This window comes from Gadus morhua, chromosome 10, assembly GCF_902167405.1.
Source record: "Gadus morhua chromosome 10, gadMor3.0, whole genome shotgun sequence".
NCBI lineage: Eukaryota > Metazoa > Chordata > Actinopteri > Gadiformes > Gadidae > Gadus > Gadus morhua.
The window spans coordinates 17072950-17088950 of record NC_044057.1 but is presented as its reverse complement, the minus strand read 5'-3'; the positions used below and the strand labels follow the sequence as shown (position 1 = coordinate 17088950).

General features: G+C 45.0%; 1 protein-coding gene across 9 annotated transcripts; it reads left to right on the top strand.

The window, feature by feature from the left end:
- The first annotated feature begins 954 nt into the window (after positions 1-954).
- Positions 955-15896, top strand: tnip1 (TNFAIP3 interacting protein 1). 9 transcript variants are annotated; one of them, XM_030368482.1, is made up of 20 exons: positions 3092-3213; positions 3755-3815; positions 4295-4466; positions 4954-4983; positions 5354-5620; positions 5737-5822; positions 6040-6099; positions 6883-7110; positions 8042-8136; positions 8379-8529; positions 9164-9256; positions 9424-9489; positions 9895-10026; positions 10901-11029; positions 11218-11352; positions 11444-11569; positions 11973-12056; positions 12625-12765; positions 13176-13260; positions 14148-15896. In XM_030368482.1, the coding sequence occupies exons 2-20, from the start codon at positions 3774-3776 to the stop codon at positions 14210-14212; spliced, it is 2187 nt and encodes a 728-aa protein (XP_030224342.1). In that variant the 5' UTR covers positions 3092-3213; positions 3755-3773; the 3' UTR covers positions 14213-15896. The 9 variants fall into 9 exon arrangements, with proteins under 9 accessions (XP_030224348.1, XP_030224350.1, XP_030224347.1 ...); XM_030368488.1 differs by lacking the exons at positions 3092-3213; positions 3755-3815 and adding an exon at positions 955-1101; XM_030368487.1 differs by lacking the exon at positions 3755-3815 and having other exon boundaries at positions 3081-3213.
- The last annotated feature ends 105 nt before the right edge of the window (positions 15897-16001 follow it).

The window sequence follows — 16001 nt, the reverse complement described above, 5'->3', positions numbered from 1 at the left end:
TTTTTATAAAAGTTTTCCATTGTCCCTCATAGAGCTACAAAGTTATGAATTATCTTAAATTGAGGCAAGAATTCAAGAAATGCTTTTTCATTTGATATTTACAAACAAACGTCCTTTTAGGACGACCAGACTCTTGTGGACGCCAGGAATCAAGACGGTATTTTGTTGTGTTCAGAATAAAACATTAGCATACTAGGCCTACATGTCACTGGTCCAACAAATCCTAGCAGAAACCCAACCCATGTGTTTTTCATTAAGTGTATCTTGGTAAACTAGTCAATAGAGAGGGCAGGAGCCCTTGTTCGGTTCTGTTCTGTTCCGTCTTCCTTTGTTCTGAGTCTCGGCTCATTGCATGTTTCTGAGCACAGCTGTTGTCAGGCCATCTTTGAGTTAAAAGAGGAAAGAAGAAGAAAAAAAAGCGATCTTTGCGGTAGAGGAAATCCCCCGCAGTAGGTTAGAATTCAAGGCACAAAAAAGCAAGTGTGTAGCAGTCAGGCTTGCGTGAATGGCATGGTTAACTCAATGAATTCACTCAATTTGAAACAGTGATGAATTTATATATTACAATCATTGAATAACCGGCCCTGCAATCCATTTTATTGAAGGCAAATGCAAAGGCGTTTTAACAAGCCACTTCCTTCATTGGAAGTTATACAAACACGAGGATGGACGAGTGTCGTATAACATAGGCCTCCACTGAGTAGTTTGGCATCTTGAATTTTCTGCAGCTTCGTTCCATTTGTAGGCTATGTCAAATCTTAAAATTAAAGAAATTGAACACGACATGAAAACAACTCAGTGATAGGCATATAATCCTAATACGGTGTTTGCGGTTGTGGTCTTCTGTAGGCTACCTTTGGCCTAATGCATAAAAATGTACAGCTTAGAAGTCAAATGTTGCATGCGTGTAAACAAAAACGAAGTGAGTGCAGTTCTTTTTTTGTGTGTGCTTGTCGATTTGAACCAGGCCGTGCAGTTGGACGCATACCAGGTTCTATGGGGTGATGTGGGAATTCCCCACCTAAGTATCAGAGTAAATGCTTCTCCCCTGCTCACTAGTTTCCTTAAAAAGTGACTCTGTGTAACCAGCGGAATGTGTGGGTGAGTGTTTAGTTTGTTTTGTTATCATGAAACATAAAGATACTGATATAAACACCGTTATGTTGCTTCAAATGGTCCGGATTTCGTTTGCTGTCATGTGTGAGGGGTTTCGCTGAGGCTTTGCTCAGTTTTGTTGTGTTGTGTTAAAGGGTCGATCGATTCTGGACAGGAACATAGATTACTTATTGCTATTTAATGTGGTATTCTAAAAGAAAATCGTTTTTTTGGCATTGTTGTTGTTTCTTATTGTTTTGGACGAAGGCCTAAACTTGGGAAAGGATTCCCTCTAAATTGTCTGCTCAAGAATGTGGGATAGAATACTTGAATGAATTTATAAATTATATGTAATCATTATTTGGCACCATCGACATGATTAATGATGTAAATCCAGAAACATTACTGACATTACTCAGTGCATTACTACATATTATAATAAATGCATAATGCTATTCCATTTAGTAGCTAAAATGTGGATGAAAACGTATTAATGAGTAACATGAAAAATATGAATAAATATTAATAATGAAAATATTTAGTTGAATAGATGGAGGGTAAAGGCAGTAAGAGTTCATTATTTGGACAGAATGTATCTAGAATCCATATTATTTTATTTTATATTATTACATTCTATTCAACGACATCATAATGATGATTATGAATTATGGAGATAAATGTGACGGTAAAAAAAGTCTTTTTTGGAAAGTATGTTTTAAAGGACGCTTTCGGATCAATATTCTTCACCCGACGTCATATTCGGAGGCCATGTATTCTGTTTCTGGTGTATAGCAGTGAGATAATAATGTTTGTATTACAGATATAATCCTATTGGATTGGTACAGGGCAAAGTAAAACACTACTTATTATTTATGTTTTATTTACTTTTATTGTACCTATAAAAACATTTACTGTATTACAGTTTAGAAAATAAAAAGGAAACATGTAGGCCTATTTTATCGACCATCTTCAGGGCAGAGGACATTTCACAAAACGGCTTTGTTTGCTGTGATACGCACCTTAGGCTTGGCTTTTCCATACACTTAAGATCTCGGTGAAGTAGGAAGTGTTAGATTTGATATAACAAAGTAAGAATATTGAAAAAGCTTTATGCCAAAAAAACATATAATTTGGAAACTAAAGTTGGACACGTTGGTCTGTTTAATTGACTGATTAAACTGTATTTTATGCATGTAGCATTATATCCCACAAGATGGCACTCTTTGCAGGAAAACTACTCCAGTTGTAGAATGACTCTAGTAAATGAACACTTAGGACTGTATGTTTTATATGATCGATTATTTAACAGTTTGTACAGTCAGTAATATAGTCAGTTGTATATAGATAAAAAACAAAACATAAAATGTGTACTGTTTACTATGAGTATTTTCATTTTATGTTCTGTATGACTTGTCTCAGTCGACGAGGGGAAAGGCTGACAAATTTCTGGTCTAAAATGACAACTTCATTAAAACATAGACCAACATAAAGTTACATTAGAAAACATATCTCCCTCCCCATGTTGATATACTTGGTGCGGTCGGACGCCGCCAGGCTGAATTATGGCGGTATCCCGGTCTACCGCAGCGCCAATTTCCGGCCTCCTACTTCCTTTTAGATGTGTACCCAAGAGCGAGAATAATAGGAACACGACATGAATAAAAACCACAACGACAAGGAGAACACTTATGCAGTGTTTTTTTTTTTTTTTTAAATATTGACAAAGGAACATCCTAGCATGTAACGAAGACGGATACCCATCTACCGGCAGTCCCGCCTCTTGTCACTAAACCATGAAACTAAAAGTACCACCTCTCTTTCGCCAATAACGCTCATTTGGAGCATCCCGATCCGTAGTGAGACGAGAACACCTGGGAACGAGGTTACGTGGTGTCGCCGCTGGTGACATCCTGTGCACCGATTGGACCACTGGGGTACCGTTCAGTGCTGTCCATTGGCTCACCGAGCTGCCACTCAGTGCCGTCCATTGGCTCACCGAGCTGTCATTCAGTGCTGTTTACATTGAGCGTTTAGCGAGGTGGAATTTCCCAGGTTACAGCGCAGACCACTTCCGCAATAGATGTCTGGGTAGGAGAAGACAGGCCACTCCACTGAAAGGTAACTCACAAAAGACATCTCTTTGTTCTTTTGTTTGTCGTCTAACTTCGATGCCAAATCGAGGAGTTTGGATCCGAATAAGAGCAATCGCGGGATGATGAAGGAGCGACTCGCTGCAATTTCTCGAATGGCCATTTCATGTTAGCCAGCCGCTAGCCAGCTTCTAGCTATTTGCATGACAACAGCGAAACCTGATATTAGCCATTATTACACATTCACATCGCTAATATTAGCTGGCTTTATACGAGAAACAGATGGTAAACTTTTTTTTTCTTGAATGCATCTCACACGCCGTAGTTTTACCTCATATTTGCTGCTGTGCTCTCGTGTATATATTATAAGCGGTCATAGCAGATGTAGCCGACATAAACGTGAGCGTTGCCTTGTATTGAAAGCTCGGATGCTGCTATGAACGTAACTCGCTGAAAGGATGTGATGCTGTTGTTTTTCTTGTTATCAGTGTCGGTCATTGCTATCGACACATCTAATCTTGTCGATTGGTACATGTCCTCTTTTGTTGTTTTTGGACTGAATATTTTAGACTCTCCGTTCTATGAATTATGAACGAAGAGAGGAAAAGAGGTCGAAAAGACTCCAAGGGGGTAGAGTAACTCTTTACTTTGAGGGGTGCCTGAGTGCATGCAGTTTCTGCCATCCTACATGACGGGGACATCAGTGGTTGCATTCCTTTATGGTTATAATTTTGGCACAGCTGTACTACTCACAGTGAAATGCTTGCGTATTGTTACCTTGACGAAAATGTTGTCACTGCACTTCAGTGGCTTCAATGTTTAGCATCATGCCATTAAAATGCCATCATTTTTTTGTACTATAAATATAATCGGGCGTGTGACCCCAATAAAGATTTATGTAATTAATGTAAAGCGCCTCTCTGCTTGCATTGTTTACATTTTTTTGCTCCCTGCTAAATGCAAATGCATTGTTTCGCATGTCGTCTCTGTTTTGATTTTTTCTCTCCGCTCCTCCCACCAATCAGAGTCCATCCTCCAAGCATCTCATTCACCACCACACTAGTACCTTCTTCCACATTTTCCTCACCAGCTCTCTCTTCCCTTTTCAGTTCCGAGCACCATGCTTAGTAAGTGAAGCGGTGGCGATGGACGGGAAAGGACCCTACCGGATCTATGACCCTGGCGGGAGTGAGGCCAAGGCCAGAGAGGACTTCAGCTACCGCCAGCTCCTGGAGGAGAACGGCATACTGAGGGAGAGGATGAAGGGGCTGAAAAGCTTAGGTGGGTGCTTTTTTTTTTGGGTGACTTTCTGGCCATCATGGCAATATATAGAGGGAGGGAGAGAGAGGGTGCCAGCGGCACTTAGTCACCTTTTGCGGCAGGTGTCCGGTTCCATGATGTTACATGACCGACGAGTGTAGTTATGGTTGTTGCGTGTTGATAATTGAGAACTAAACAACTGCACTGGTTTATGAAGTTATTTAGTTATTCTGTTTTGCACTTCATACGGGTATTATAAAATAAGAGATTTCGTCTAAACTATACATGTAGTTGTGAAGTGTGTTTGCGTGCCACAAAAGTAAAGCGGAATGCGGTGAAACCAGATTATTTTCATTGGTAGGCGACGTGCGGTCATGCTTGCATGTGAGTCTATCTCAGGTGGACGTGTCCCCAGGGAGTACGTGACCCTTTCATTCCATGAGTAACAGCATGCCTCGGTCCTCCCCGCCACAATGCCATGACACTCCTGCTGTGCGTTTTATCTTAGGATGCCAGTTTGATCCTGTCGGTCGCTTCGGTATGTAATCTTATTCCATCAGATGTCCCTGACGTATTCTTGTTGTTTTTGTCAAGAATTTGTTTTGAAGATTTCTTAGAAAAATAAAGAAGTAGATTAGAATTTTCTTCCAGTCGAGCAGGAAGTTGTTAGTGGAAGCTCTGCATGTACGGCACGCCCTAACTGAATTATCTGTCTTGACGGATGGCTTTAATAACTGATTGATTGTAATCACAGGAATGCCTTTCAGCGTACCATCCGTTCCCACAAACACAATGTTAAAATGATATTCTGGGTCCCGAGATGGGAAAAAGTGGATAGAAACCCCTGATCTACCCCAATCAATGCCTTGAGGCATGCAGGGTCACTGAGCAGCCAGTGTGTTTTGCAGGCGACCTGCTGGAGGAGTCCCAGACGGAGGCCTCGCGACTGCGTCAGAGGGTGGAGGAGCTGGTCCGGGACAACGAGGCCCTCAAGTCCTCCATCTTCACCACCAGCCTCTGCACGGGAGGAGAGAGAGACCGGGGAGGAGAGAGAGACCGGGTTGGAGAGAGGGACCGGGTTGGAGAGAGGGACCGGGGAGGAGAGAGAGACCGGGTTGGAGAGAGAGACCGGGGTGGGCCGAGCGAAGCCCAGCTCACGCCTCACAGGCTTTCAGGTAATGGTGAGCGTGTCGGGGAGGGGCCACGTACGCTCTCGGATGCCTGAGATACAAAATGCAAAAATGAGGGTAGAATGTGTAACGTGTTGTTGTTTTTTTTCTTCCCTCTCAAGCCAAAGCCCACGCGCTCATCAGCCAGGAGCTGAAGGAAGACCCGGCGTGTTCCTCGGGCAAGGCCCTGCAGCCCGAGAAGCCTCTGGTGAGTCATTGGTTCAGAGGCAGCCCTGGACCAGGCGGCTGATGGCTGTCTGTTCCATAACGGAGAGCGGAAGAGAAAAATAATTCCCGGCTTTAGAATTTAGACTTCTACATTCGTGTGCTTGTGTATGTGTGCCTCGCAGCCATCTGGTTCTTTCCGGTTTGGAAGGGTTCTTCTTTCATTTCAAAAAGGCTCACAGATCTCTTCTGTTTTACAGGAGGGCCTCACAGAAGATGAACTGGTACATTTAGAACACAAGGCGTTGGAAGGTCACAGTGTGAGTACTCAATCATTGTCATTGTTTCCTTGCATGACTCTGCCAAACTTCTACTACACCCTTTTAACAAAGGCGTGATAAATAAATATAAAGTACACCCAGTAATTCATGTAATCCTGTGCTGAACAATCAATTAACCATGACGTTTGTTGGTACACATTTACCACAGTTTAAGCCCAAGGGTTTCGTTATATACTGATTTCCTGATAAATTTAGCCTCTCCATGCTGTTGATGATGGGAACTCCTCCCTCTTTCGGTGACTCAACTGAAATACAACTCAACACTGGTACTCCCGTTCTGAGTCAAGCTGAGGGGAAAGTACAGGATTATCACAGGCAAGAACTATGTCGACGCATCCACATAGTCTGTGAATCAGACGCAGTGTGTTTATAGAGCTGCTTGATTGTGCTGTAAGGACGTCCTTCCATGGGACATGGGGTCTTGTGATCTGCCTCCCGACTGAATCAGCTCCCAATTTGAATCACTTCCCGACGGTTCAGAGTCGACTCTTGGGCTTGGTTGCCTCGCCACGGGACTAACGTGAAGACGTTCCGATTTATCTTTCAATGACTTTCAACAGCGTCATTTAGCATTTACCAAATAGCGAGCGGATCGATTTTCAGCATTGCTGAAGCTCTGGATAAAGCGAGGCGTACGAGGGCGACGGTAAAGCGATGCCTCTCATAAACCCGTCCGCGGCGGTCCGAATGGAGTCGCCCGCGGCTCCACCACCAGCCGAGAGACGGCCTGAGGCTCACGCTCGACCCTGTGTTGACCCACAGACGGCGGCGGCTGCGGCGGCGGCGGCCCTGGGGGTGGTGGCGGCGCATCAGCCCCAGGACAACATGGAGCTGGCTAGCCAGCTGCAGCGGCTGGAAAGCTCCTTCAGCGTGTTCGCAGAGGAGTCCAACCCCAACCAGCTGCTGGCCCACCTGGGCCGCATGGCCGTGGAGTTCCACCACCTGTCCTCCAAGGTGCAGAAGAACGAGCAGCGCACCTCACTCCTGCAGGTGGGTCTGCTGGTCGCAGTAGGGTCACAGATGGGGTTCGACAGGAAAGAACACCTTGGGGTGGGATCAAGAGCTGGGCGGTGTGGGGGAAAACCCCCTATTGCAGTTATTTAATTATGGCATTGTTTTATTGATCTATTGCAGTTATTTAATTATGGCATTATGTTTTATTGATCTATTGCAGTTATTTAATTATGGCATTGTTTCATTGATCTATTGCAGTTATTTAATTATGGCATTATGTTTTATTGATCTATTGCAGTTATTTAATTATGGCATTGTTTTATTGATCTATTGCAGTTATTTAATTATGGAATTATGTTTTATTGATCTATTGCAGTTATTTAATCATGGCATTATATTTTATTGACATAATTATTTGTTGTTATTATTATTATTATTATATATAATTTATCTTGTGCCTTAATCGCCCTTTCATTTATAAATAGTAAATTGACAGAAATATTTGTATTCCTTAAATTAAGTGTAGAGAATATAGTTTATGCTATACTGACTTTGGAATTGCCTATAAAGTAAAAATATATTTTAATTGATAGTTAGTCTGAATGTCGCAATGTGTAACTATTCAACCTGCTTGTAACTTAAAATAACCCGGATATATCGGTGGTCAATGCTGATCAGTAGGGATTTGAATAATGTTATCTGAAAAATCCAACCTTTAACCCTCCTAACTGGGCCAAGTTGGCTCAATCTAAGTGTTAGAAGCGTCATCAAGAAAGTGACCTTCTTTTGAAAAAAAAAAACCAGCAGCTGATACATTTGAACATTCAAACTTTTGTATGACCTGTATCATCAAATGGAAATCCACTACACACTTCGGTTTCACTATGAGCTTTCTATGTTGGGGTTGGCTGTTCTTTTTGGTTTCCATCTCTCGTCCGATAAAAGTAATGCATACTTTTTGTTTCAGACACTGTGTGAGCAGCTCAGACAGGAGAACAATGAGCTTCGAAAGAAAATGGAAGAAGATCATCAGTTCAGGAATCGAGACTTGGAACAACTGAGGTGATTTTGTTTTCTTTCAAACATAACCCTAGTGTAAACGGTCAGCTCGGCCCATACTGTCTTGAGATACATAATTCATCTTAACGTTTGGACTTTGTTTAGCTCACGTTGTAATGAGCCTCACTTTCGCTTTGAACAGAATGACGTGCTACTGTATGCGTGGGGTCTTGGGGTGTTCCCGAGGTTTGCACAAAGCCTCTGTTTTACACATTTCTCTTTCTCTTTCTGTGTGTGTGTCACAGGCTTGAGAACCAGAAGCTGAAGGAGCTGGTGACCGGCGGGGCGGACCCAGCGGTTCAGACAGACAGTGAGCCAGAAGACGCCAAGGAGGAGCCAGTGAAGGAGGAATCCCCCAGCGTCAGATCCAAGATGGAAATGACCACTCCATCCAAGGTCGGCAAAAGCCCCCCCCCACACTCCCACAAAATGAGTTGCGCTGATGTGGACGCCCTATTATTTATATTTTAACTCTTATTTATTTAGTTTATTTTCTCTCTGAATCCTTATTCAATGTCTCACATGCCCGTCTATGGAAGGAAACCAGACCGCCTGTAGGACCCCCACTTCACCACCGGGGAGGGCCTCCTCTTTTATTCACGTGGATTCATTACCAGCGATGGGATAACCGCCCATTGCCCAGTCACCCACCAGTGCCCCCCCCCCCCCCCGCACAGCCCCCAGACCAGGGTTCAAAGAAGTAGGCCAATAAATGGGGATCGGAATTTCCCATATCGGATCGTGATTTAATGCTGCCACTCAGAATCGCTCCGTGCGTGTTCTATGTGAATGGTGTCTTTAAGAGCCTCTTACTATTCACGCCACTCTCATTGAGTTCACATGCAGGTCATTCAGTTTTCTATCACGCTCGAGGAGGCCTACAAGTAGATCGTGCACCTTGCGGCTGGGATTCGACCACCTTGTCCACTGCTACTACTAGTACTTATCTTCTGACACCCCATAGCACCTGGTTATGTGTTCCTATTAGAGTCTTATTATTAACATTTATTATATTTCTGAACTCCTCCAGAGTGCGAAAGCTGCGGAGAAAACCCCCGTGAAGTCATGTGACCCGGAGGTGTACGAAAAGAAGATCAAGCTTTTGGAGAAACAGAGAAAGGATGTAAGTCTCACTCGCCCTCGCTCTCACTCTCGCCCCCACTCTCGCTCTCCACGCATCCCTGTGGCTATGATCAGGGAAAGTCCGACCTGGACATGTGGTCCCCACATGTGGGTTTTATGGTTCCAGTCGGTTTCACCCTGGCTGCGTTTCTCTCTTGTGTTTCCCAGGTGCTGGAGGTGAACAAGCAGTGGGACGTCCAGTGGAACAACATGAAGACCCAGTTTGAGCAGAAGGTAGGCCGTTTGGTGTGGGGGTTTGGTTTTACGGACACGCTGGAAGTGATTTCTCATCATGTGTTAATCATATCAGTTTGTGTAGCGTTTCACTGATGGGTTCAATATTTGTATAATGTAGGTGCAAAATTAGTATATAAAGTACGATTTTAGCCCCTAGCTATTTCATAATAGTCTGCCAATCTGAATCCGGGACGGAAATTAACGTTAAACACAGAATAAAAACAACGCATGGAAAGAATTACAAATGTTGGGAAAAATAACAATGTTACACTAAACCAGAGGCCACTAACCAAGTCGTCTCTGTAGAGCCCCCTTCCCCAGGCTGTGATACGAAGGTCAAGGCAACAAACCGGCCTCTCTTTCTGTTTCTGTTCGCCTCACGCCTCGTCCTTCCCCTCCCAGATCACAGACCTCCGGCAGCGGCTGGCTGACTCCCAGAAGGCGGTGGTGGAGCTGGAGGCGGAGCGGGAACAGCGGCAGCGGGACTACGACAAGAAGCTCCTGCTGGCCAAGTCCAAGATCGAGAACGTCCAGGTGGGAAGAACACCACACACAAGCTGATCACAGCAAAAAGTACAGAGCTAGACTGACTGCTTTAGTGAGAGGGACGGAACCCAGACAATACAGAGAGCTGTAATGACTGTTTTAGTAGTTAGTGGGATGGAACCCAGACAATACAGAGAGCTGTACTGACTGTTTTAGTAATTAGAGGGCTGGAAACCAGACAATACAGAGAGCTTTAATGACTGTTTTAGTAGTTAGTGGGATGGAACCCAGACAATACAGAGAGCTGTACTGACTGTTTTAGTAATTAGAGGGATGGAACCCAGACAATACAGACAACTTTACTCACTGTTTTAGTAGCGAGGGGGATGGAACCAAGATAACACAGAGAGCTTTACTCACTGTTTTAGTAGCAAGGGGGATGGAACCAAGATAACACAGAGAGCTTTACTCACTGTTTTAGTAGCGAGGGGGATGGAACCCAGACAATACAGAGAGCTTTACTCACTGTTTTAGTAGCGAGGGGGATGGAACCCAGACAATACAGAGAGCTTTACTCACTGTTTTAGTAGCGAGGGGGATGGAACCCAGACAATACAGAGAGCTTTACTCACTGTTTTAGTAGCGAGGGGGATGGAACCCAGACAATACACAGAGCTGTACTGAATGTCACAGTCAAGGAATGGAACCCAAATAAGCAAAAGAAACAAGACTTTTTGCAGGCAGTATTCAAGGTCCTTGGGTGTAGAACACGCAGGGTCGTCGAGCTACGAGTGCAGGTCCCACGCACAGCAGCCGTGTCCCACTGGTCGAGTATAGCCCGGCAACCCCCCCTTGTAGACGAGCCCGGGGGGGCCGGCGGTCGGGTTCAGGGGTCTGATCTGTGTGCCCGTCCGGTTTCCAGGGCGAGAAGGAGTGTCTGAACTCGGAGACGACGGAGCTGAAGCAGAAGGTGCGCTACCTTCAGGACCAGCTGCTGCCGCTCAGCAAGCAGAGGGAGTACCAGGAGAAGGAGATCCAGCGGCTCAACAGGGTGTGTGTCTGTGTGTGGCATGCTGTGTGTGTGTGTGTGTGTGTTTCACTCTGTGTGTCTGTATGGCAATCTGTGTGTGTGTGTGTGTGTGTGTGGCACTGTGTGTGTGTGTGTTAGAGGAAGTTTGCACGTGTGTGTGTGTGTGTGTTTTGTCGTATCCATCACTCGATGCCTTCTCTCACCACCAGGCGTTGGAGGAGGCCCTGAACCTGCATCCCCCCGCCGCCTCCCAGCCCCCACCGGGCCAGGGTAACCACGGCGACGCCGCCAGCAACCTGAAGAAGCAGGAACTGCTGACTCAGGTGGCGGTGCTCAAGGAGCAGGTCAGAGGAGGAGTCACGCCGTACAGATGCCTTCGCCCCGTGCGCACGCCGTGCCCTTGTTAAACCCGGGGGTCTTTTCTCTGCACTCCAGGTGAAGATCTTTGAAGAGGACTTCAGGAAAGAGAGGAGCGACCGGGAGCGAATGAACGAGGAGAAGGAGGATTTGAGGAGACAAGTGGAGCGGCTTCAGGGTCAAATGACGAATTTAACCAATCAGGTAAGCCCGGATTAAGTTGGAGCGTGCAAACACTTTGAAACGGTGGGTGCAAACGAGCGTTTTTGGACACGGACGCAAGCCTGCGCAGCAGTATGTCGTACCATATCAGCCACAGATGGTTGTTAAAACGCGTTTATAAATGCAAACAATGAAATTCTGAGAATTTCATTGTTGTCCTACGAATCTTCATACCTTGTTGTTCTGCAACCGGCGGTGATCAGTACTTTATCTGCAGATTAAATGGGTGATAAAAATATGTTGTTTTCATTAACAAAGAACGTATCGTGTGTGTGTGTGTGTGTGTGTGTGTGTGTGTGTGTGTGTGTGTGTGTGTGTGTGTGTGTGTGTGTGTGTGTGTGTGTGTGTGTGTGTGTGTGTGTGTGTGTGTGTGTGTGTGTGTCAGCTCCACCAGGCACAGAATGAGTGCCAGAGAGAACGGACGGAAAGGTGTAAGCTGGAGAGACTGCAGATGCAGCACCACAAACAGGTACGCCCTCCCTCGTAGCCTGCACTGCTAATCACTACCTTTAGCTGGGGGATTGTACCACTGCTCTTTGCGGTTCATTGTTAGATGTACCCAAGCTTACTATGGATTCCTTTTTTATGGCAAACTTTGCCATGGCCCTCTGGTAAGCACCATGGCCCTCTAGTGGCCCAAGAGAGCATATTTGCGCTCTGCAGAAGTCTGGCCACTGTGTGGTGCTGTTGCACTCTGTGTGAACATTGTGTTTACATTAGTGTGTTTACACAAGGGTTTGCATTGGTCCACGGCTGGTTGAGTGGGAGGCGGTTTGAGCAGTCTAAAGTCCGGAGGTCGGCCGGCTGGGTGGGAGGCTGGTTGGGGGGGTGCAAGCCCAAGAGAGTAGTGTCCCCATATAGCCCCCATGCAGTTGATGTTTACTCGTGACCCACCAGCCCCCCCCACTGGTAGAAGCGACCAGAAGGCAGTGTGTGCAAAAACATGTACGAACGTCGTGCCCACGTCGAGGCGGCGGGAGGGGGGGGGGGGGTGTCTCGTGGGCAGCCGGGTGAGCTACTGTGGTCCCTCTGTGCAGGTGGGCGCTGGGCAGGGCCTGGAGGGCTGGCCTGTACACTTCCCCCCCCGGATGCCCAACGCAGCGGGCGCTACGGCCGCCGCCGCTGCCGCCGCCGCCGCCGCAGCCAACGCGGCAGCACCGCCCCCCGGACGCGACCCGGTAAGGGCTTGATCTCCGGAAGAGACCGAAACCGAGCCCCTCCACCCCCCCCCCCCCATGCCAAATTAGAGTATCATAATCAGATGACATCATTTAGGGTCATCATCTTCATCGGAAGTGTCTTCATTCTCGCCCCACTGCCTAGGAGCTTTTGAGGGTCAGAAGTAGCTCCCCCCTGCCCGTGGATTGGGGTTCTGATAGGGCGAGGGTCAGGTGTAGGGCAGGAAGCTGCAGGTCTGGTGGGGTTTAGTCCCAGGTGCTTCAAGGGTAGATGATGACTGAGTCGCTCACTCCATCTGTTTCTTTTTTTCCATGACTTTATTTTTATCTCCTTCAATTTTTCTCTTTCTTTCTTTCTTTCGTTCTTTCTTTCGTTCTTTCTTTCGTTCTTTCTTTCTTTCCCTCCGCAGGGTTTTCCTTGGCAGTCGTCCTTCCCACAGCCCAGAGGGTCCAGAGTCACCGGGGAGGGTTCGAGACCCCCGCCAGAGACCACAGGTACGGTCAGAGACCATCCTCTTCCCTCCCCCCCCCTGTCTTGAGGTTGCCTGGTTTACCTGGTTCATGAGTCACGTTTGGGTGAGGCACCTTGTGTTTATCGGCCCACAGTGTTCTTGAAGGACCATAGTGGTCCTGGTGATCAAACAATAGGAACCGGATCCCCTGGCTTTACTCAAACGTGATGAAGCATTTCATGAATAATTCCTTATACTTATTTGGCCAAAGAGTATTTTGCGTGGGCGTCACTGTTTGGAATTTAAACGATTGCGAAACTGCTTTTGAGTGAAGTACTGCAATACAAACATATGTGTAACTGTTGACCAACGTGCGTTGATCAGAGTTCGTCTACTTGAATAACTGAATCGTTAGTAATTTACCAAATGTTTGATCACAAAAAGCAAAGCGCTTTATTGTGTTTATTTGTGGCAGGAGCGTTCACTCTAAATGCTCTTAGGCAGAGGCGGTATGGACTAATTGTTCCTAGCTACATGCCATCTAGGTGGCTTTACTAGCTCCTCCAAAACAAGGACAGAGGATCAATTATTGACAGAGCAGGTGTCACATGCTGCCATGTACGAAATATCCTGACTGTGTATTTGTGTGTGTGTTTATGCGGGTTTAACCTGTGGGCACTGGTCAGCCTCCCCCAGAGTCAAACAGATCTGACTCGGGCCTGGTGACTCTGCTTAAACAAGCCATCAACCACACACTAGACATGGTACAACAAAGCAATTTTTACAAATGTATAAGTGAATCCAGGAGAGACGGTTACGATGGTTTGGTCAGCGTAACCGGTATTGTCTTGTTTTGAGGCTAAACACCACATAGTGCCGCTCGGCTAGGGATCGCTGAGCTTACAATGTTTGTGTGTCTTGTTTCTTTAGATCAGTCAACGGCGGCAGGATTCGGAAAAAGGGAAAGACAGAACCTTGACCCTGGAAAGCACTAGAAGCATCACTGATCCAACCAAATGAAGCTTGGGTAGTAGCATGATTCAGTTTGTTTTGATTTGACAAGGTGTAATTTGAACTATAATTTTCCTACTGAACTGTAGATATCGGAATGTTGTTTATACTTGCGTTTTATAAGCCTATTTGTGAAACACTGTTTTCGCTATTCTGAATATATATACATGATATATTGTTTAGATTTTTTTAAACTTATTATTTTTGAGACTCAATCTGCTTCATATGATTCTATGCAGGAACCGAAGTCATTTGTTAAATAGGTTGGAAACTATCAACATACTTTTTTTTTTTCTGACAATATACCTACGTGATTGTCTCTGCAGAAATGTAACAACTTCACATACCTAGTTTGTTACTCGTTGAGTTAAACGGAAGCCATTCCCGATTTAAGAACAAGACCACATATATTCATTCCATCGAGAATGATTATGTAGGTACATTGAATCATAGACATTGTAATGTGAATGTTATATCATTTATGATGATTTCTTCAGTACCATTGATGTTCTAGACCTGTCCCATATGTGTAACTGTTCAAAAGTGATTGTTGAAATACTAAAATTTTGGGAAATTAATTTTGATGGTATCATGGCAAAAAATACATGATTGTGATTATTGATAATTTATTTATAATCTAATGTTTTGATAGTTGCATTGACTCAGTGTAAATCATTGTCTTTAGTAATGCTGTTCTTTCTATGTTGTTACTGTAATCCCAATATATTGTAGCTATTGGCATTGTATGTTTGTATCAGACACACAATACTCGACAAAACAGCACATACACATACAAACGCGTTTTTTCACTCTAATGGACCTAATCTCATAAAAACCAACACTTTAATTTACCGCACCCGATTTAATGATTTGGTCACTTGTTCTTACCTTTCCTTTATCCTTCAGCATCCTATACCGTTGTCCATAACAAATTCCCATCCTTTGTAGAGATTAGCCAATTGAACCCCTTCCCCACTTCTCTCCCCCAACTCTGTGAACAATTGATCTGCTTCCTCTCATTCCTTCAAACAAACAAGGTCACTTGCGGTGAGTCAAATAACGATTTAAGATCAGGAAGATGACCCTCCCCCCCCCCCTCATCATATGGTTGTCTTGTCGCAGTGACGAGGAAGATTTTCAGTTGTCTTTTAGAACACACGACCTTGTGTTGCAGCAGTATCAACGTGTGTTTGTGTGTGTGTCATGTCAATGACCAGCAACAGAGTCCTCGATGACCTGCTGCAACACTCGGCCCAGTACTGAAAACAAGCCCAGCTTCAGACACACAGCCATTTGAAATGGTTTACTCGCTATGTTAACTCCTTTCACTTTTTGTTTTGGTTTGATCCACAATTTAGCTCAGTATTCATACAGTTTCCCCTAGTATGTATTGCAGAAGACGGGATGGCGGGCTTCAAATTGTCTGTAGATTATTTGGGACAACTTTTTTTAATCCAACAATTTATTGGGAACAAATCCTCACTGGTGGGAGCTGAATTGAGACATTAGCTGAATTGCACTTTGAAAGGTACGCTGTAATTATTGGCAGTTGTATTTTCTTGGTTTGTAGCCTAGTTATGTTTTTCTTGTTCCTTTTTGCTGTAGGCAAAAGCACATCTTATGTGAGACTTTTTGTATTTGACCAGCTTAATAAATATTCTAAATGTCTTTCCTCTGTCAACTCTGAACGTCCAATTTGATATGCTAAATCCAGGGGTTACACACACACACACACACACACACACACACACACACACACACAGTCAGTAGGTC